The sequence below is a fragment of the Canis lupus genome, chromosome 26 (assembly GCF_048164855.1).
Source record: "Canis lupus baileyi chromosome 26, mCanLup2.hap1, whole genome shotgun sequence".
In the NCBI taxonomy this organism is placed as follows: domain Eukaryota; kingdom Metazoa; phylum Chordata; class Mammalia; order Carnivora; family Canidae; genus Canis; species Canis lupus.
The window spans coordinates 41,909,516-41,929,879 of NC_132863.1; the positions used below are offsets into that span (position 1 = coordinate 41,909,516).

Sequence of the window (20,364 nt, forward strand, 5' to 3'; positions counted from 1 at the left end):
CACCAAAGTGGAGTTTACAGAACCTGGAACTCAGAGGCGTTTCATTAGAGAGGAGGCACACTGGAGCTTTAGGTTCTCAGATCAAGTAAGCAGTGCAAAGAATTGCCTAGAGTTACCTTCACATCCCTAAAACCATCCACAAGCTACATCATAAAGACAAAATGTCGTCTCTTATCCCTCCACACTGCTAGCATTTTCTCAAGCGCTGGAAAGCATTTCAGCTCTCTTGGATGAAAACACCATGAAGTGTTTTGTTCATGTCTGTCATTCATGTCACATGAAAAATGCACACCCTTAACTCCTAGGACCACAAGGAGGGGAGCAAGAAGCTCACACTTTGCAATGTGCATGAGAAATGAGACAAGAGTGGGTCTCTGGCTCCACATATCCCCTCGTGGAATGAGGCTGCTGGAACCCCCATGTCACCGACTCCAGTCGGCCCTCCACTCTGAGCCTGAGTGGTTGAGCTTGCATGGGTTAAATGGACACAACTCCACCCCACCACCTATGTGTAAGTAGTTACTCCGTAAATAATTTTCTGCTCTTCAGAGGAGCAGTGCCAGTCTGTGGAATCTTTGTCTCAGACATTGAGGAAGTTTCTTGGTCTCTCGATTCTCTCCTTTCCTCCCTGTCTTTGCCTTCTGCTTTGTCTTCCCTCCCACTCTCAAAAAAATTATCTGGACACCACAATGTAATAGACTGCCTTCTCCACGTGTCATCATGAGCTGGTTTCTTATAAGCATCCATTAGACTTTTGTTCAAGTTGAAGACTTGAGTTGGCCTCCAGGTAGACAGAAAAGGGACTGGAGAAGATGTAGTTTAAGGGCCACCGGCACTGAACAGTATGTGTTATCAGTGACCATCATGGTGGATCTGAGTTACATTCACCCTGTGACAAGCACCATACTTTACAGTAACCAACCAGGCCTGAAAGGAGAGGTTTTATGACTTGGCATGACTCCTACCAACAGGTTGAATCTGGACTTCTATAAGCCACTCGGTGTAGGCATCACGAAGAGCTAGAGATACCTGAAGAGGACACCTGCAAGGTGCAGCCTGAAGAGTGACGTCATGAGGAGATCACACCAACCATTCTGTAAGCTACATGCCTAGGTCACCCCAGGGGATCAGACTGAGGCTGGAGTGCCCCCCCACATCGCACCTCCTTTGGCTCCTCTCTCTACCCTGTGGCCCTCAGTCCCTCACGGTCTCATCTGGAATCACTTCCTGAATGAACCTCGATGCCAAGGCCAGCCTTAGGGCATCTCGGCCATCCTGCAGGAGGCTTGAGCTGGGCTCTGACTGGTGCATGGGAGAAGAACAGGTAAAGAAGGAATGTGCTAGGAGGGAAGATGGTAGGAGGAGGGACCACAGGTGCACAGCCTTGTGGGCCAATAATGTTGAAGGAATCAAAGAAACTGGAAGGCAGAAGCCAGTGTGGTGGGGTCTGGAGGCATCGGGTGTGGATGATGTGGGCTGAGGCCTGTGGTTCAGTGGGGCCATATTTTCCAGGATGTTGACGTCTGGCTTCAGAAATTGGATCTTTACATAAAAGCAACGGGATACCACAGAAGCAGGGATGAGACAATCGGGTTTGGATTTTGAGAAGGCCAAAATGGCCAGGGTGCAAAGAACAGACTCGAGATCAGCTGGGAGTTTCTGTGCTCATCTGGAGGGAGGTGGTGGTTCAGCTGGTACTAAATGGGCTTGAAAAATATTTAAACAAAAAAAAAATAATAAAAAATAAAAAAAATTTAAACAGCAAGAAAATGGAAAGTTATTTTGCCACTCGAATGATCATCTTCCTGTAAAACTTAGGGAAGTCCAGCTTTTTGTAAGAGCAGATTTCATGATACCGGGCTTGTAAAATGGCCACAAGAAAAAGTTTTCTAGTGAGACAAAGTTGCAAATTTTAAATTTTGATGTAACAAATGCAATGAAGAGGCAACAGTTCCCGAATATTTCAAAACTTTTATTTTCAGAGAATTCTAAGACAATAGATGAGATCTGACAACACATGTGGCTTTGTGATTCTAAAATTAATTTCACAGTAGGGAGAAACCATGCACCTGTTTTAGTGATATGTACATATTCATTCAAATAGAATGATATAAATGTATACTTCTGAAATACTCTAAAGATATAACCTAAAAAGGGAAATCTTTATCAAATATACAGAAACATATAGTATATTTTTAGGAAAAATAGAAGTAAACATATGTAAAAATAAACAGTGTGTAAACAATTTTTTTCCAAAGTTTTAAGTACTGTACAAAACTCTATGCATTTTCTACCATGACTCTGTATTTTCTCAAAGAGTTCAAATCACATAATATGGTTTATACAGTTAATCTATAGTGCCCACTTTCCTACTGTTTTATCCTACAAAGGGGGAAATTAAAGCATGGGAAATCACTGAATATTTTTAAACTGTAACTGGACTTTAGGACATTGTCCTAAATCATAGATTCTAAATCAGATATAAATCAGATCCTAAATAAGAAATATATATATATATATATTTCAAGATGATCTAAGCAACTTGTCATTACATTACACCCACATGCACACATACAAAATTTAAAAGCTACTGATCTACTTCTTAATGCCATAGAGGAAATCCATTAGCTAAATAAATAATTTCAGGATCTTTTGACATAAAAAATGCCACAGTGAATCATTAAGGTATTCTTAGATAAGAAGTTCTGACTTCATCAAAGCACTTCTTAAAATAGAGTTATTCTCGAGTTTCCCAATAATGCTATAGTCTCAAAACAGGAGAAATGCAGTTTCACAGAGACCTCATAATTTTAACATTTAGCTTCACTTTCATTATAAACAAGTATTTTCCCAGATATTAGGTTAAACAGAGTTACAATAAATGGACTGTCACTATGACCTCAAGCCACAGACAATTTAGCTGCCATACCATAGGTCTTTCATTGTGAGATGTAAACTTACTTTTGAGAAGTAAAGAACCAAGCAGTGAATAAGGTAGGGCAGGGACAGGTACATTTAGTGACTTTTACTGGACTGATGAATGCCCAGCTTCCCTGCCATGTCATGGAAGATGCAAGAGAAAACAGGATTGTTAGTAAATCTATGTAGCCAAGATGGTGCTAACATTGGTTCAAGTAAGCCAGCAGTATACCCTGTAGAGCACCTTGTATTCAAACACTCAATCTGCTTTCCTGAGTAAGATATAATCTTATTAAGTACCATCACCTACACAGATAGTGCCTTCTAGAACAATTGTACTGAAGAAAGAGTATAAACACCTGGATCTAACTGTTCTTCATGTGCTGTTTCATGTTCTGGTCTTTGAAGTTTGCTTTCCAGTAACGCAGAAGCAATGAGCACATTCTTATTGGAGGGTAAAAATTGTTGCTCTTGGTCATGGTAAAAAAAAAATCCTGGAAAATAAAGTAAATCACAATTATATATTAAAGAAATATAATTGAACAGTATTTAACACAGGCTAGTAAACATATACACTTACATTCCAAAGGTCAGTGAGCCAAAGCCCTGTGGTCAAATAAGGCCTACCACCTGTATTTATTAATAAAGTTTTATTGGTACAGTTGTGGTAGGCAGAATAATGGCCCTAAGAAAACATCTAGGCTCTAATTTCCAGAGCCTGTGAATTGCATGGTAAAAGGAACTTTGCAAATGTATTTAAGTTTATGGACCTTGAGATGGGAAGATTATTCTGAATGGCAGAAGGAGGAAAGATTCGAAGCCCAGAGAGGGACTCAGGTCATTCTGGCTAGCTTTGAAGATGGAGGAAGAGGTCATGAACCAAGGAATGTAGGTGGCTTCTAGAAGCTGGGACTAGCTCTTAGTTGTTAGCAGGAAAATTAGGGACCTCAGTCCTACAACCATAAGAAACTAAATTCTGCCAACAACCCAAATTAGTAAAAGAATAGACTCTCCCCTAGGACCTCCAGAAAGGAATATAGCCCTGCTAACACCTTGACTTAAGCCTGGTAAGAGCTAGGTCAGATTCCTGACCTAAAAAAACTGTCAAGATAATAAATTTATTATGCAATAAAAGTTTTAGTAACAGGTAAGTAATGTGTTTTAGTAATTTGTTATCGCAATAGAAAACAAACATCACCAGTTTGTTGATGAATCCTGTAAGGCTGCTTTCAAGTTACAAGGAAGAGTCAAGTGGATGTGGGACAGATCTCATGGCCAGCAAAGCCTAAAATATTTGCCAACTGGCCCTTTACAGAAAAAGTTTGTCCACCCTTGATAATCACATGGTGTCTTATGTGTGATTATCCGAGCACTTAATTGATGCCAAGATCCAGCTAAGTATTTAGTATCATATCAGTTTTTTAGAGAGATAAGATTTTGGTCCCCATTTTACAAATGATAAAACAAAATGGGAGGTGGAAAGGTTAAGAATGTGCTCAAGGTCACCCAGCCAATCAGTGGTGAGCAGGGATTCAAACCCGAGTCTGGCTGACTTCTGAGCTCAGACCCCCCCTTGGTCATCCACTGCACCCCAGATGCTTACCTGAGGCTCTTACCGCTGGCGGAAAGCGATGGGGAGCTCCCGGCTGGGCACCAGGATGCCCAGGTGCAGCATCTCCACAGGCTCGTGGTCCGTGGCCACGATGTCATATTTGCGGATGATCTGGAACACACATGCACAAAAGAGACAGAATTACCCCCTCTTTTCCTGCCTTGTGGAATGCCACAGAGCACAACTGCAGAAATCAGAGTTTTACCCAGCAGAGAGCCAAGTGGAGCTGGAGCTCGGCTAGTCGGCGACCAATGCACATTCTTTTCCCGATGCCAAATGGAAGATGTGCAAAAGGATTAATCTTTTTCTTCTCCTGAAGCCATCGTTCGGGCCTAAACTGACTTGAATCTTTAAAATTTTCTTCATTGGATCCCAACACCTGGGTATTTAGCATCAATACTGTCTACAAATACACAGAAACACAAAAGCACTTAAAATAACTAGAAGAAAACATTTGAACAGCAAGATTCACACAAGCGATCACCTTACAAATGTAAAAGTATAATATGATGATTGCCAGCCTGTGTTTAGTACTAGAAATATACCAGGTAATATATAGGGAAAGAACTTTAAGATTTTGCGTCACATTCCCACACAACCCTATGTGAGAGGTTCCGTTATTATCACCATTTTACAGATGAGAAAGCTCAACCTCACAAAAGTTATGCAACTCACTCAAGGCTATGCTTGAACCTAGGTCTCTTTTTCCCCAAACCATTAATCCAAACACCATACAATGCAACATGTCAGCTATATATTAAAATACACATATTTCCAAAGTGACGCTTTCTGAGGAAAAGTGTTCATGGACATCTGATGAATATTTGGAAAGTGTATCTTTCAAAGCTCTATAAGGTACAGGTTGCACAAATCCTACTTACTCCTTTGGGCAAAGCATATTCACCCAGAACCGTTTCCTTGTCAAGAGTCCGAGTTGTAAATGGCACACTTGGGGTAAGCCTAGAACAAACAAAATTAAAGACATAGAGGTGAGCACAGACCAATTTCTAGATCAAATATCAATGGGAATGCAGATACTGGTTAAATAAGTAATTCCTGCATAAGTTCATACTCAAAAAAGCAGGATCGCAACTCTCATAAAGAAGTTCTGTCTCTCTTTTTTTTAAAGAAAGTTTTATTTTATTTTATTTTATTTTATTTTATTTTATTTTATTTTATTTTATTTTATTTTAGGAGGGAGGGAGGGGCAAAGAGAAAGAATCTCAAGTGGGCTCCATGCCTGATCTCACAACCCTGAGATTATGACTTGAGCTGAAATCAAGGGTCGGACACCTAACCAACTGACCTCCCAGGTGTCCCAAGAATCTCTGTCTTTTCTTCCTGATATTTATACCTCCTGTTTTTATTCCTTATTGTGTTTGTTACCCTCCCCACACCCCCGCCCCCCGCCCCACCCAGGAACTGCTGAGTGGCTGTCAATAGGGGTTTTCTCCTGTTTCATCCTGGACTTCAAATGTGTGTGTTTCCCATGTCACTCCGAAGCTTGACTTTTGTTCTAGGTTTCTCCTATCTGCCCTTCCTGAAGTGAAAGCTCTTTCTTTCCGAATGCTGAAATGTTGTGAGTTTGGTTTTCCAAAAAGGGTGTAAAAAGAATTTTCAAGGACATTTTATACCAGAGGCTCAAAAACAAAGATGTCTCTTTGTCTTATCAAATAATAATAATAATAATACGGTTTTCTTGCTGAACTTCTCATATTCTTCAGTTATGCCCCTAATCTTAGAGTTTATAGCATTCATTAGACTATTATTATTACTGACTATTATTATTACTGATTGAAAGGGGAGGACACTGACTTTTCAGAGATTTAGTAGAATTTGCCCAAACACTTTAGGGAATGAATAATAGAAAAAGAATATGGAAAAAAAAAAAAAGAAAGAAAGAAAGAACAGAAAAAAGAAAAAGAACATGGCCCCAAGGCTTTTTTTTTTTTTTTTTTTTTTTTGCAATTTGATAAATGTTTCTAAGTCAACTATAGGTGCCATCTGTGGGCCTGGAGACCCCTCATTGTGTATTTATGCTTCCCAGCATATTCATGTTGGCTTAGGCAAGTGTTCTCACCTCATAGATTCTTTGAGACAGGCTTTTAAATATGGCATATTCCTCAAATCCTCTGCCCGGGGCATCTGATTCTCAGGCAATACCCTCTGAATTTCCTTAAGAAGCTTTTGTTGCACATGGGGATTACGGGATAAATTGTAGAGAATCCACATTAGGCTGTTTGCCGTCTGAAAGGCAAGTGGACATGAACTTGAGTTTCTGCAAATAAACAAACTGTCATAAGCGGAACAAAAGCTGATGCCTCCCACCTTGCTCTGCAAATGTATTAGTGAGACTTTTTCATGTGTCCTTATTTGCTGTGCGCTACACAAATACAGTATATGAAAAGTGAGATTTATTTTATAAAATAATGACAATTAAGGATAGCTTAATCCACGTAGACTCTTTTAAATAATCAGCTGCATTAGGACACTTACAATTTGACATACAAAAATTGTTTGAACACAAATGAACCATGTAGAGCAGGTGAAGGAAAAGCAAGCTGGTTGGGATTGTATCTGTGTCAACTTCCAGGTTGTGATAAGATGTGTGTGTGTTTTTTTTTTTTTTTTTTTGGATAAGGTTGTATTATTGCAAGATGTTACCACTGGGAGAAACCGAGGGAAGGATCCTTGGACCCTTCTCTATTTTTCCTTAGACCTGCATGTGAATCTATAATTATCTCAAAATAAAAAAGCATCGAATTAAAAATTATTCAATGTAGAAAATGGATAGAATACTTGGGTGGGAGAGAGGGATGGAGATCCCGTCAGCGTTGCTAATGAGATTTTTTTCTTTTTAATTTTATAGTGCAAACGCACAAGAAGCTGCATTTCTGGGATTTAGAAGAGAGGGTTTTTTTTTGGGGGGGGACACCCCCTAAAAAGTTACAACAAAAATGAAAATGCATTACCTATCAAACCCTGGGTTTCAGCCACAGGCAAAGAACGCTTGCGGGAGGGTGCCAACACCAAAATAAGAAATTCTAACTGTGAGTTGAATATTTCAAGGAACCAGCCACAGTTTCTGACAAAGGCTCATGGTCTTTTAAGTGGCATGCTTTACTTCCTTTCCAAAGGCAACAAGAAGAGAAAAAATATTGGCTGAAACAGACAGCCTCGCTTTTAGCTTCATCATATTCACCACTGGTAGTCATATGTATTTGTTTTTAGGCCTTTTTTTTTTTTAAGCTAATGTAAGCCAAATATTCCTGTAAAAATGGTCATTGCAGACACGAAGACGCTTTTGCTAAGTGCCATGTGCCACTCACATAAGCGAGCAAAGTGCAAGACGATTCGGGGCCAATGGCATTTACTATTTTGGGAAGAAGGTGCCTCCAAGGCAGGCTTCTTCATGTCAGAGGACTGGCAGCTTCAGCTGCAAATAAACTGTGGCATTACAAGAGTCCAATTTACAAAACAGGAAGAGGGCGTAGCCACCAAATTAGATACACTTTCAAACTTCTCTGATTTTCCAAAAGTGACTTCCAGAACTGCCAGGACCAAAAAAGAAACATTTAACCATATCAGCGGGTCCCTTACCGCAAGTACCAAATAGAGTTTCCAAAAGGCAGATGACTGGCGCTTTCGCCAGAGCCTTGTAAGACAGCCTGGGCCTTTTAGGGTAACGGCAGGAGTGAGAGTGGCCTGGGAAACCTTACAGGCCCTAAGTAACCGGCCTGACCTCCGTGGAGGAGCTCCCTCTTGTAGCTGGCCTCCCTGCGTCCACATTTCCTCTTCTAGCTCCATCTTCCACCCCACCTGCCAGAGGCCTCTTCTCAAATCATCAATCTGATCAGGCTACTCTCTTGCTTATAATACCCCAAGGGTCTTCCATCACAGGTGTCATAAAATCCAAATGGCTTACTAAGCCTTACTAAGGCTTCTGGTTCACAGGGCCCCTTGCCTTCACCAATGTCAACCTGACCACATTTACTAGGTCTCCAGCTCCCACCCTCTTTCTGCTCCAAGGTCCTTGCACATGCTGTTCCCTCTACCTGGAGAGCTCTTCCCCCAGACTTCCCCTGGCTGGCTGGCTCGCTCTCACCGATTCAGCGGGCTCCAGGATCACTTCCTCAGAGAGAGACCCCGGCCCCCACCCAGCCCCATCTCCTTCTCTCCCATCTCTCTGATGGTTTCCCCCATGTCTCCTACCACTATCTGAAATGATCACATGTATTTGTGTGTTTACGGGTCTCTGGTTGGTCTTCCCTCCCAGCAGTTAAGTTCCATGAAGGCTGAGACGTTGTTCTCTGGTTCATGGTGGTCCCTCAAGCATCTGGAATAGTGCCTGGCACATAGTAGGCCTTCAGTAGTTCCTGAATCCTTTCATTTATTCATCAAGTATTCGCTGAGCACCTACTTTGTGCCAAGTACTATTCTACATCCTAGGAACCCAACAGGGCACAAACCCAATCATCACCCTTATGGAGCTCTCATTCCAGCTGAAAACAAAAGATAATGGATGAAGCTTTATTTTTATCACTTTAAGGAGCCTCTTAGGTTAAGTCATGCAGTTTGACAGTGAGCAAAATGAATTCTTCAACAGCCTGCTGGAGCACGAGGAGAAATTATAACCCTGCTGTTTCCCTAAGATGGAGAAAACTCTACTTTTTCTTTGGAAGAGAAACACTAAAGAAGGGGAAACATGGAAATGAAACGAACTGGGACACATTCTTGTTAGAGATTATAGGTGTATGCAATGGTGAGCCATGAGGAATATTAATATGCATCCTGCAGGGGTAGGGCCAAGACTGCATCGAAGACAATTAAACCTGAACACCTGTCAGAATTTGGGTTTGGAGTCTGGCTGGATGGTGTACCTACCATGAATATTAGGCACAATGGGGAGAGAATTTTGGCATTTATTTTTTAAAAGATTTTATTTATTTATTCATGAGAGACACACAGAGAGAGGCAGAGACATAGGTAGAGGGAGAAGCAGGCTCCCCATAGGGAGCCCGATGTGGGACTTGATCCCAGGACTCCAGGATCACGACCTGAGCCAAAGGCAGATGCTCAACCACTGAGCCACCCAGGTGCCCCAAGAATTTTGGTATTTAAAAGTGGTTGTTTCATGCAAGTTGAAGTCAAGTTTTCCCTAACTCACTATGTTTATGCTTTTAATCAGAAAAAAATAATTGGACTGGCAGAGAGCGTTCCAATATTATTAGAGTAACAACCACAGTCAGGCACTTTGGGGTAACATGCACAACCTCTTAGAACTTACTCTATTTTTTAAAATCTAGATTATCTATCCTTCTGTGGTGTGGGATTTATCGCCTCTGAACTCCCCTAGCAGCTTGTGTATCTGGCATGGCATTTGATTCCCTCCCTCCAGAGCACATGAATTCACCTCCTATCATACCTTTAAAGACCGAGGCTAGGCCCTGAGTCTTTTGCAGCATCTCGTACGAGACTTTTTATTTTTGCTGAACCAGTGTTCAGATCATCCTTGTGGAATGAATGAGATGAATGACTATTTACAATTCATCATGAAAAAGATTTCCCAGCCTGTTCGTTCAGTGAACTAACCTCAGGCCCACGCTTACCGTTTCTACGGCAGCCAGCTGGAGCTCCGTGACAGCCGCATATAATTCTTTCTTGGAAAGCTGATTGTGGTGATAAATATCACAGAGGAAATCCGTGCTGGGCTGCTCAGAATATTTCTCTAAGCGGTTGTCGATACAAGATTTGACTATTGGAGAAGAGAAGAGAGGAAGGAAGTCAGGGGAAGATTAGGAGGAGAAAGAATGCAAGAGAGCCCCTGGTAAAAATCCTCCCGGTGACACTAAAGGGCCTTTTTGGGGACACTGACAATTTGCTCAATGAGCTAACGTTGCCTTGTCATTAAGTCACTAAGGACTGATCAGCACCCACAAGAGCAGGGCTCCTCAAACTTTAACATGCCAAAGAATCACCCAGGCATCTTGCTAAAATGCAGATTCTGATTCGGGGGTCTAGGGCAGGCCTGGGAACCTGCATTTCCAACAGGCTCCTGCTGCGGTGGCTGCTGCTGCTGCTCTGCACATCACATTTTGAGTAGTAAGAGCTTAGAGTTTGGAAGAGATCATCATGAGACAGAGATGGAATTTGGGTCCACTCTCAGAATCAGAACTGGCACCTAGATCCAGTCATCTTGCTGGCTTGTTCACTAATACAGGCAGTGTGGGACTTGGCTCCCGAAGCTGGGCCATCGAGGAGAAGAGAGCCTCCCCCAATGTTTTCAAGCATAAACACACATGCACACACACACTCAGGTGTAGTGCTGTGCCTGCTGACAATAATAGCAGAAATTTCCAATGCTTGTAAAGAGCATCCTAGGCATGTATCCCTTCGTTTCAACCCACTATGCAAGCCACCACCAGAATAATAATAATGGTGAGGATGACAGTAATAATGATGAGCGAAAGCAGTACAGCAGTTAGAGCTTAGCTCTGGGAGCCCTTCTGTCTGGCTTCCAACCCCGGCTTCACCATCACCTAGCATGTAATCCCGACAAATTAATTCTTCGTGCTTTAGTGCAGTCACTCAGGGCTAATAGAAGGACCTATTTTACATTTTATGTGTATGTATAAAATATATGACATGGTGTGACATGCTATGGATCTTCCTCTTAGTACGTATTGGTAAGTATATATACTCACAGAACAATACTCATAGCACCAATATTCCCCACATATTGTAGCAGAAATAGCCTGATCCATTGGGTATTGAGATAAGCCAGGTTTTTACATTATCTAGATTAGACCTACAAGCAGTGGCATTGAGGGAAGTATTATTATTGTTGTTGTTATCCCATTTTAGGGACAAGACTACTGAGGTTGAAAGAGATATAGCACCTCTGGTCAACCTGCTGCACCAATGACAGAGGTGGAGTTTGAGTCTCTCCATCTCTGACTCCAAAGCTCTTGCTTTTAACCACTTCCAGCTCCCAAAGATGACACAAAGCTGTCTTTTCCTTAGAATCTGTCTATGCCAGGGTGATTCTAAACTCGTGTTTACGAAGCCTGAAACGATCAGGAGGAGCAACTCTATCAAAGGATCAAGGTCGTCAGGCCAAGAAGATCATTCCAGCCTTCTGCCAGCAGCTCCAGAGATAGGGCTGCTGGGGGTCGTGGTGTGTGGCCAGGTTACCTGATTTGAAAATAGTGTCCCAGGCCAGCGTGTGGGCCTGCCACACCTTGGTATTGAGGCTCTTGTGCAGCTCGACCGGGGTTACCATCATCCTCCCGAACGTACTCATCATCTGTGAGGAACACAATGACTTTTCATTCTGGTATCTACCTCTCTCAAAGACAACTGTCACCCTCAAGAGGAGCATTCTCCACGCTTCCACAAAAGCCTCCAATCCTGGAAGCAGAACCCTCCCCAGCCCCAATGGCACAATCAAAATGGTCTTTGGGATGACCTTCCACTGGCTGTGTTTAATAAAAAAAAGTTTGATCTTATGACCTAAAAATTTTTTTAAATGTAGAAAAAAGGAAAACCATCACTTTCATATCGACTTCAATTTGCATTAATTTCCCAACTTCAGCCATTTCTACACCAGTTTCACAGCATCTATGACATCCACATGTGATCTAAACGATTCAAAAATACTACCCTGGAAAATTTTCAGACTCTTTTTCAAATAGTATTTTAATTGACTGACCTTTAATTGAAACACCTACTTGAAGTTGCCTAAACAATGAGGTGGCGTGCTCCTGGTTTATGAGCATACATGCACATACGTACGTGCAAACACGTGACACCTGGAGCCGAACCCTTAACTAGTGCAATAAAATGGGGGGGGGGAGGGCTGTGCCACTCCTGGGGAAACAGGAGTTTGGTTGTTAAGTTATGGTTGTTAAGTTCTATAAATCAGGAAAATCGCTCTCCTCAAGGGGATGCTTACTGTTTTGATGGCCATGATGAAGTTCAGAGCTTCATCCCCCGCATTCTTCCGAAGGAGTCCAAATCTCTTCTCATAGAGCACAAGGCAGATGCCTGTCATTTAAAATAATCAACAGTTAACATCACAGCAGCACTGGAGTCTACAAGTAGCTGGCCATTAAAGGCTCGATTCTTTCTTTAGCAAACTCAAGGTCAAAACCTTTTTTTTTTAGGAAGAGAGGGAAGGCAAAAAGGCTGAGAGCAAGGGGGGCATGATACTCTCCTCACTTTCTAGAAGTTGTCTCCATGTCCAATGCCCCATCCCCTGCAGAACCTCCTGGTCAGAAAAGCCAGAGTGAAAATATTGCCAGTTTATACACGAATGAATATCTCCTGCCAATGCCTTGCTTTTGTCACAGTTTATCATTGATGTCATGTATAGTAGATACTGTTAATGGCCTACCCAATACTCATTCTCCCCAAATTCTTCTCTAAGAGGACCCCGATTTGAGAGTGTCAATGTATCCGTTCTCAGGCAATAAATCTGGATTGCTCTAACACTCTGGTGACAATCCTGTTCCCTGATTCCCCAGGCTTTCTGTAGCAGCTCCCACCTGACATGGCCCCAGTCTGGCCAGTGAGGGTATTTAAGGGGAATACTCTTTTGCTTTCTTGATAAAAGGGGCAAGTGCAGCTGACTGAGCTCTTCCCTCTTTCCTTCCGGTTCTTGCCTAGAATGCGGAGGTGAGACCAGGAGGGGCTGTAACCATTTCACAACAAGCCAACAAGCTAAGGATGGATGAGCAAAGGATAGAGCCCCCAGTGACACTGCTGAGTGCCAGCTGTGGACCGCCCGCCTCCAGACTTCTCATAATGCTGGACAATAATTTTTAAACCATCATAGTCAGATCTTCTTTGACTTGCAAAGACACGCATTTGATATGTCTTCATTTGGGTATTTCCAGTGGACAATTTCCAAAGCATACACTTCCTTTCTCCTCCGTAATCACTCCTTCACTTTATGCTTCTCTCCTTTCCTTTACCACCTTCTGTGGGTTTCTCCTTCGCGTGGCGCTTTCGAATGTGCTAAGTTAGGCGAAGGGTCGCTATCTTTAAAGTGAGGCTGAGCTGACGGAGGGACAGATCACAGTAAAAGCTTCCAGCCTGTGGTGCCCTCTCCAGTCCCTCACATCAGCAGCCAGAGTGATCCTTCCAGCAAATCCATCCAAGCCACTGTCCTGGGAGTACCTCCCAGGTACTCCCAAGCTCAGAACCGAATTCCCATCCCTGGTCTACAGGTGTTGGTCACTGCCTTCCTCATATCCTCTGCCCTCAACAGAGGACCCCTCCCTTGTAGGACATGCTCCAGTCTTTTTAAACACCTTTCTGTTCCTTCAATAGAATCTTCTCTGCTCCGTCATTGGCCTTCCCCCGGCGACCTCCTACTCCTCTGCCGGGCCTCAGCAGGTATTCGCCACCCCATGAAGCACCACCTGACCAAGCTCAGCTGAGGTAGCTCTCTCAGAGTCTCCCACAGCCTCGAACCTCCTCAGTCAGTAGGTTTCAGCCTTACCTATTCTTTTGAAACTGCTTCCCTGCCTGCATCCCCAAGCAGCATTCCGGTCCAGGCGGAGCTCTGCTTTTTGTTCCTGGAGTGCTCCACAAAGAAAGGGATCATCCCCCTGCCTTCTGTCTGGAACCCTCCGTGGCTCCCCATCTGACTCAAACTAAAAGCTCAAGATCTGGCCAGAACCTTACAGCCCCTGGCTTGGTCTTCCTCAGCCCCTCTTTCCCTTTCCCTATCATCCACTCACACCAGCATCCTTGAAACTGCAGAGACATCGCTCATGCTTCCATGTCGGGGGTATTTGCCCTTCCCGTCTCCAAGGTCTGGAACAATCTCCCCACAGATGCCCTGTGGCTTGTTGCTTCAGACCTCACCTCAATTGTCTCCTTCTCAAAGCAGACTTGCCTCATCTAGGCGCTTGGGTTCTTTCTTGAATCCCTGACCCCTGGGTCATGTATCTCTTAAAGCGTGTTTACTTGTTGACTGTCAACCCCACTAGACTCTAAGCTCCGTGGGAACATGGGCATCGCCTGTTTTATCCACTGCTGTGTCCCTAATATCGAGCACGGTGCTAGGCACATAGTCGGTGTTCAATAAACGTCTGTTGAATGACTACATAAGCAACCCATAGTGCAAAGCATGAGTGCCCAAAAGCTTGAAAAGACTGCCTGAATGGCCCTGGTTTGTCAGCGACAGTATAGGATTTTAGAAGAGTTATCGACAGAGCCACTTGCGAATCAAACGAACAAGACTGTGAGGACGACTTACTTTCAAATGACCATTTGTTCAGTTCACTGTATAAGTCTTCAATGCGGCCTCGCTCATCACAGAGCTCATCTATTCTCCCCATAAAATCAGCCAAGACCTTAAAAGAGAGAAACCACAACAGACACATTGCAGTCATTGAAGGAAAACAAAAGTTTAAAAGCTCAGTAAGCTAACTTCAGGTTTTGTTACCCTGTGTATTCACTGCCCGTGATGTTATTCATTCTGAAGCAACAGTAATTATATATTCCCCCCGGGGGCTCACCTTCTGCCCTAACAACCTCGGCCCAGGGTTATTTTCTCAGCTTTTCCCCGAAACCACCCTAAAGCTTAGGTTTCAGCTTTTGATCTAAATTTAAGAAAAGGAAAACATCTCTTCTAATCAGAATAGGGAATAAACCATGAAGGAGGAATGAGCCAAGTGTCCCTGCTGGCACATGCCAAGCACTATGAGGTTTGCTGCTTCCATAATGCGCCAGCGAGCATCTCCTTACTGGTTGGTATTTTGTTAAGCACTTGGGACTTGGCAGCAGAAAAATCTGCAAATTTAGGACACGGCTCCTTCACTAAATAGCTCTGTGCCCTGGGACAAGTTATAGAAGGCCTCTAGATGCCAGCTGCCCAAATCAGGGTTTTAGATGACTAATGCCTCACTTTTAACAAGGCTTGTATAGTACCAAGCACTGCACGTCGGGTATTATCTTAGCCGATCCTCACAACAACCCGGTGAGGTAGAAAGTACTGTCATTACTCCCATTTCCTCTGTAACAGAGGCGAGAAGGGCTTCGAGCAGGGCTAAGGAGCTCACCCTCTAACACCTAACTGGAAAGTGACCATGCTGGGACCTGCAACAAGGCATGTATGACCACAAACCCATCCGTGTGACCAATGGGCATTCTGAGCTTGTCCACATAGTGCGTTAAGAAGGACTCTGAATTTGTTACCATAAAAAAAAAAATCCAGAAATTTCACATAAACTTATGGAATTTTCACTACTTATCAATAGTAATAATGATTATGACATAATCTGGAGACACTGAGTCTGCATTCCCACATGGCAGTTGTTTATTGCAGCTGGGGCAGCTGTCCCTTCTAGAAAGGGCATGCACTGTTGTTTGCTAAAATCCCTGCTAGGCCTTCCTTACACATTTATATTAATTTCCTGGCCTTTGAAACCTTCTGGGTTTGCAATCTTGCACCTATATGATCCTCTCTGGTCCGGGTTCAGTTCAAAACACCCAAAGTGATTGGGAGTAAAGAGAATACTGTATGCTTAAATCCTTCCCTCTTTGGCCCTGTGTTGACTAAAGGATAATGTCTAAATGACTTATCATGGTACAAAAATCTTGGGAAGGCCCGCCCTCTGTCCAGCATTATTTCAGAGAAAGCCTCCCCTCGGCTGCACTGAATGTACTATTCTCTGAACGCACTACGCTATGTCATGCCTCCCTATCTGCCGCAGGCTATTCTCTCTGCCTGAATGCCTTTCTCCACCTTCTCTGGCTTGAAGACTCCTATTCATCCTGCAAAACCCAGCTCAAATGTCACGACCTAGGAATTTTTGTGTGTGTGTGTGATCTAGGAATTTTATAAGCATTATCTCACTTATTCCTGCCAGCAAATTTGTGGCGTGCCCAGTTCATAGATTGATAAAGTGAAGCTTAGGGAAATTAAAGGTATAGTCAGGTCACAGAGCTAGGGGGTGGAGGCTGAGGTTCCAATCCAAGACTGTGAAATACCAAAGTCTCTGCTTATAATCATTCCTTCATTGGGATATTGTTTACAAGAAAGTGAAGGAAGGAGGAATAAGGGCTTGGGGGAGGAGGATGTGGAGAGGAGTAGGGAGAAAAGGAAGACTCCCGAACCATCCAGGTTGCCTGTACTCTGTAGCCATGACATGAAGCTTCATAAACATCCCTCCCTCCCCAGGAGACCCAGGAAAGCTGTTCCCAGCCTGCGAACCTCATTGATTTTGTTGTCCAGCTTCATAATTTCTACTGGTTTCATTAGTTTTTTCTGAAAAGCACTCCGGACCCTCTGCCAGTCTTCTCCTTCCCTGGGAGCGAAGCAGAATTAATTACACTCAGAGCAAATCAACAGGAAAAGAAGGGAGAGGCACAGACATCTCCAGCTCTGCAACTGTGTGAACTATAGAATCAAGTGGACGCTGAGAATCGTGCCAAGAACTACCCAGAGAATGTCAGCGTTGGAATATTTGGGCCTGGTTTGACAACAGAGTGAAAAAGTCACCTCTCCTTCTGGCCAAAGATTACACTAGGGGGGTGACGTCCAGGCAGGTAACCTGGGTTCAGGGCTTTTGAGGTGCCCTTGCTGGGGCTGACCTGGGAGGCCAGATGCCTCCACTCTCAGCAGTTAGAGTGGGCCCCGAACATCCCCTTCATCAGCAACCCAGATCCGTTTGAGAAAAATTTTGTCTCCTCTAATAATCCACTGACTTGGGCTGAAAGTCACATTCACAGAACATCTCAATCCGAGAATTCTATCATTGCCTCCAAATAATACACAGTCAGAGGTTCACTGGAGCTGTAAAAGCCTGTTCTAGTCATCCACCTTCTTCCCTCACCCCATCGCACCACACAGCCTATGAAGCATCATGCATCACTGTGGCTTCTGATTCCAGTAATTACATCCTGAAAAATACCACTATTTGGCATTACGATTTGCGAGTAAAAAAAGAAAGGGTGCTAACTTGTCAGACGCTAATAATTAAAAAGCAGAGAAATGTCATCACATTATGGCTTTTATCTATCTAAAAAAAAAAAAAAAAATCTGACCCTGACCCACCTTTCTGACTAGACCTGGATCATAACCCTCCATCCCCCTCCGGAAAGGAAGGTAGCTCTCAGAAGCAAAAGAAGTTGCTTTCTGGCGTCTGCGCTCACAAGAAGGGATTGGAGATGATGGGAAGGGATAATTCGTATAGAATACGTTGGCCGGGCACTCTGACTTGCGAACCTCGCCCGCCCAAGAGTCTGAAACCACAATCTGTACAAAGCTTTGGGTCTTTCTTTGGCGGAAAGGCAGGGCGCTGCCCAGGGGCCAGAGGGAAGGCAGGTGTTGGGTGCACAGCACAGGTGTTGGGTTCTTCTCAACCCCCTCTGGTCTAGGCAAGAGCCCGAGGCTGCTCCGGGAAGGGGCTTTCGTGTCCCCCCGTGCGTACTGTGGGTACGGCCGCTGGAAACCCTCTCCGAGCCCCCCCACCCCGCCCTACCCTCCCCCCCGCCTGCCTCCTGGACTCACAGGATCAGCAGCCCGTAGCCCTCCTCGCGATAGTCGCGATAGGCCTTCCAGGGCTTGATCTCCAGCCGCTGCGGGTGCGCGCTCTCCGTGCGGTACAGCGCTTCCAGCAGGCACGGCGAGCCCAGGTGCACCGAGTCGAAGGAACCCAGCTTCATGCGGAAGATCTTGCCGTACTTCTTGTGGTACTCGGCCTGCGGCGGGCAGACCAGGTGGGCGCGCGTCCCTCGCAGCCCCGGGCGCACCCCCGCCCCCCGCTCCCCGCCCCCCGGGGCCGCACCTGCCGTCGCGCAGGAGCGCCCGGTGCGCCCGGGGCCGCGCGCCTCGCCCAGCGCAGGGGGCGGAGAGGGAATGGGGGCGCGACGAGGCATTTACCAGCGTGTCGTGCTGTTTCTTGAGGCCCCCCTTCCAGAGAATCTCCAGCAGGCTGCCCAGCAGCGGCCAGTTGGTGGGGCCCGGCAGGGCGGCCGCGTTCTGCGCCTCGCCCGGCTCCACGGGCGGGCACAGGGGCACCTCCCGCGGCCGGGGGGGTGCGCACGCCGCCGACGCCACCGGTCTGGGGGGCTGCCCCAGGTGGCCCAGCTGCTGGAGGAGGGCGACGAGCGAGCGGCTCTTGGCGATGGGGCAGCTCATGGCAGCCGGGGGACACCGGGCTCGTGGGAGGGCGCGGGGACCGGGAAACGCGATTCTGCTCAAGTGGCGCCGGCGGGATGTGGGGGCTTGACGATTCTGGGAGGTGGGAGCGGGGGACGGGGGCGAAGAGGGCCAGCAGGTGTGATGCAGCGGGCGGCAGGGGAACCGGGAGAAGAAAGGACCTCGGCAAGGATGCTCGGCGCTGCCCCGCACGGCAGCCTCGGGGCGCGGGTGCCGGCCGAGCGCGGGCCTCTGGGGCTTGGGTGTCTCTTGGAAGAGGAAGCGAAGGGATACGGGCCCGCCTGTGGGTCCGCGCGGCTGCCGTCCAGGTCTGGAGCCGCCAAGTGGAGGTGTCGAGGAGGGGCGACAGATGCTGGGAGGCGCTGCGGTCTCCACCTATCCGTCTCCATGCTCCATGCCCAGGGACCATGTATTTATGCGGACGGGGCAGGCCCCGGGTGGCCAATGAGCACCCTGGGTCGGGCGGAGCGGGCCCCGGCTGGCCGGGCGGGAGGGACGCGGGACCCGGGGCGGGGGGGCGGGGGGAGCAGGGCTGGGGGTGGAAATAGGATGGAGTCAGCGAGGTGAGCGAGGGCGCCCGGCCTTCGGGTGGCGGGTGCGCTGCTCCCCGGGCGGGAGTTCACCGGGGGTGCGCCCTGCGCGCTCCCCGCCCTGGCCCGGCGGGCAGGAGCCGGCAGTGGCGGCCGCGGCTGCAGCCCGGCGCTTGCACAATCGCGCTGCCGGGCGGGCGAGGTCTCCGAGGGCGGCCCTGGGAAGGCAGCCGGCGGCCTCCGGGGGCCCGGGGTCCGCGCGCCTCCCGGGAGCCAGCGCCTGCCAGCCCGGACGGAAGTCCTTTTGGAGCGGGGTTGGCTCTCTGCGCCTCCCCGGGTGGGGGGCTGGAGACGTAGCGAAATGCACCCCAGGAGGGCGGTTCACCTGGGGCTCTGAACGTGGGCCAGGCGAGCCGGTTGGCGTCGTGGCTTGGTCCCTGGCTGCTCCAGGTAACGAGTTACAGCGGGCGAGGCGCCAACCGCCGAGCCTCGTCCGTAGTCAGCGCTCCGCAGGGTCCGTAGGCCTGTGGGTAGTTAGGGAACGCGCGGGGAGAGCGTGGCTTGCCCTTGAGGCTGGGCTCCCTTGCCCACGTCCACAGGCCCCCTTCCTTTTTGCACACCCGGAGCCCTGTGCAAAGATGCGCACGTGCAGCCTCGGGTGCCCGCCAGTCCCCCCACCCCCCTACAGAGTGCATCCCAGGCCCGCGCTGGGGCCCATGCACGCAGGCAACCTCTAGAGCCGTCGTGGCTGGCAAGAGTAGAACTTGTCCTGCCAACTCAGGAGGAGAAGTTGGAGATTTTTGTTGATAGTTTTAAAGTAATTCGTGGGGAATCCCTGGGTGGCTCGGCGGTTCAGCGCCTGCCTTCGTCCCAGGGCGTGATCCTGGGGTTCCAAGATCGAGTCTCTGCAGGGAGCCTGCTTCTCCCTCTGCCTGTGTCTCTGCGCACCCCCGTCTCTCTCTATCATGAATAAATACATAAAATCTTTTAAAAAATAAAGTAATTCGCGTTCTGTCATTCTGACCCAGCACAGGAACGACAGCCGGCTGCGTGTTTTCTCCCACCCTCACCCCTTTCCCCCCCTCCAGTCACGTGACCGGCTTTTTTTTTTTTTTCCATCCTAGAGT

The 20,364-nt window shown here is 46.6% G+C and overlaps 1 protein-coding gene across 1 annotated transcript; it reads right to left on the reverse strand.

The window, feature by feature from the left end:
• Window positions 1-1,951: 1,951 nt before the first annotated feature.
• On the reverse strand, window positions 1,952-19,114 carry CYP24A1 (cytochrome P450 family 24 subfamily A member 1). The gene is made up of 12 exons (XM_072801468.1): window positions 18,429-19,114; window positions 18,057-18,247; window positions 16,758-16,851; window positions 14,799-14,895; window positions 12,486-12,577; window positions 11,726-11,837; window positions 10,141-10,286; window positions 6,612-6,778; window positions 5,413-5,491; window positions 4,737-4,934; window positions 4,523-4,642; window positions 1,952-3,413 (listed from the first exon to the last, which is right to left on the reverse strand). The coding sequence occupies exons 1-11, from the start codon at window positions 18,684-18,686 to the stop codon at window positions 4,532-4,534; spliced, it is 1,545 nt and encodes a 514-aa protein (XP_072657569.1). The 5' UTR covers window positions 18,687-19,114; the 3' UTR covers window positions 1,952-3,413; window positions 4,523-4,531.
• Between the last annotated feature and the right edge of the window lie 1,250 nt (window positions 19,115-20,364).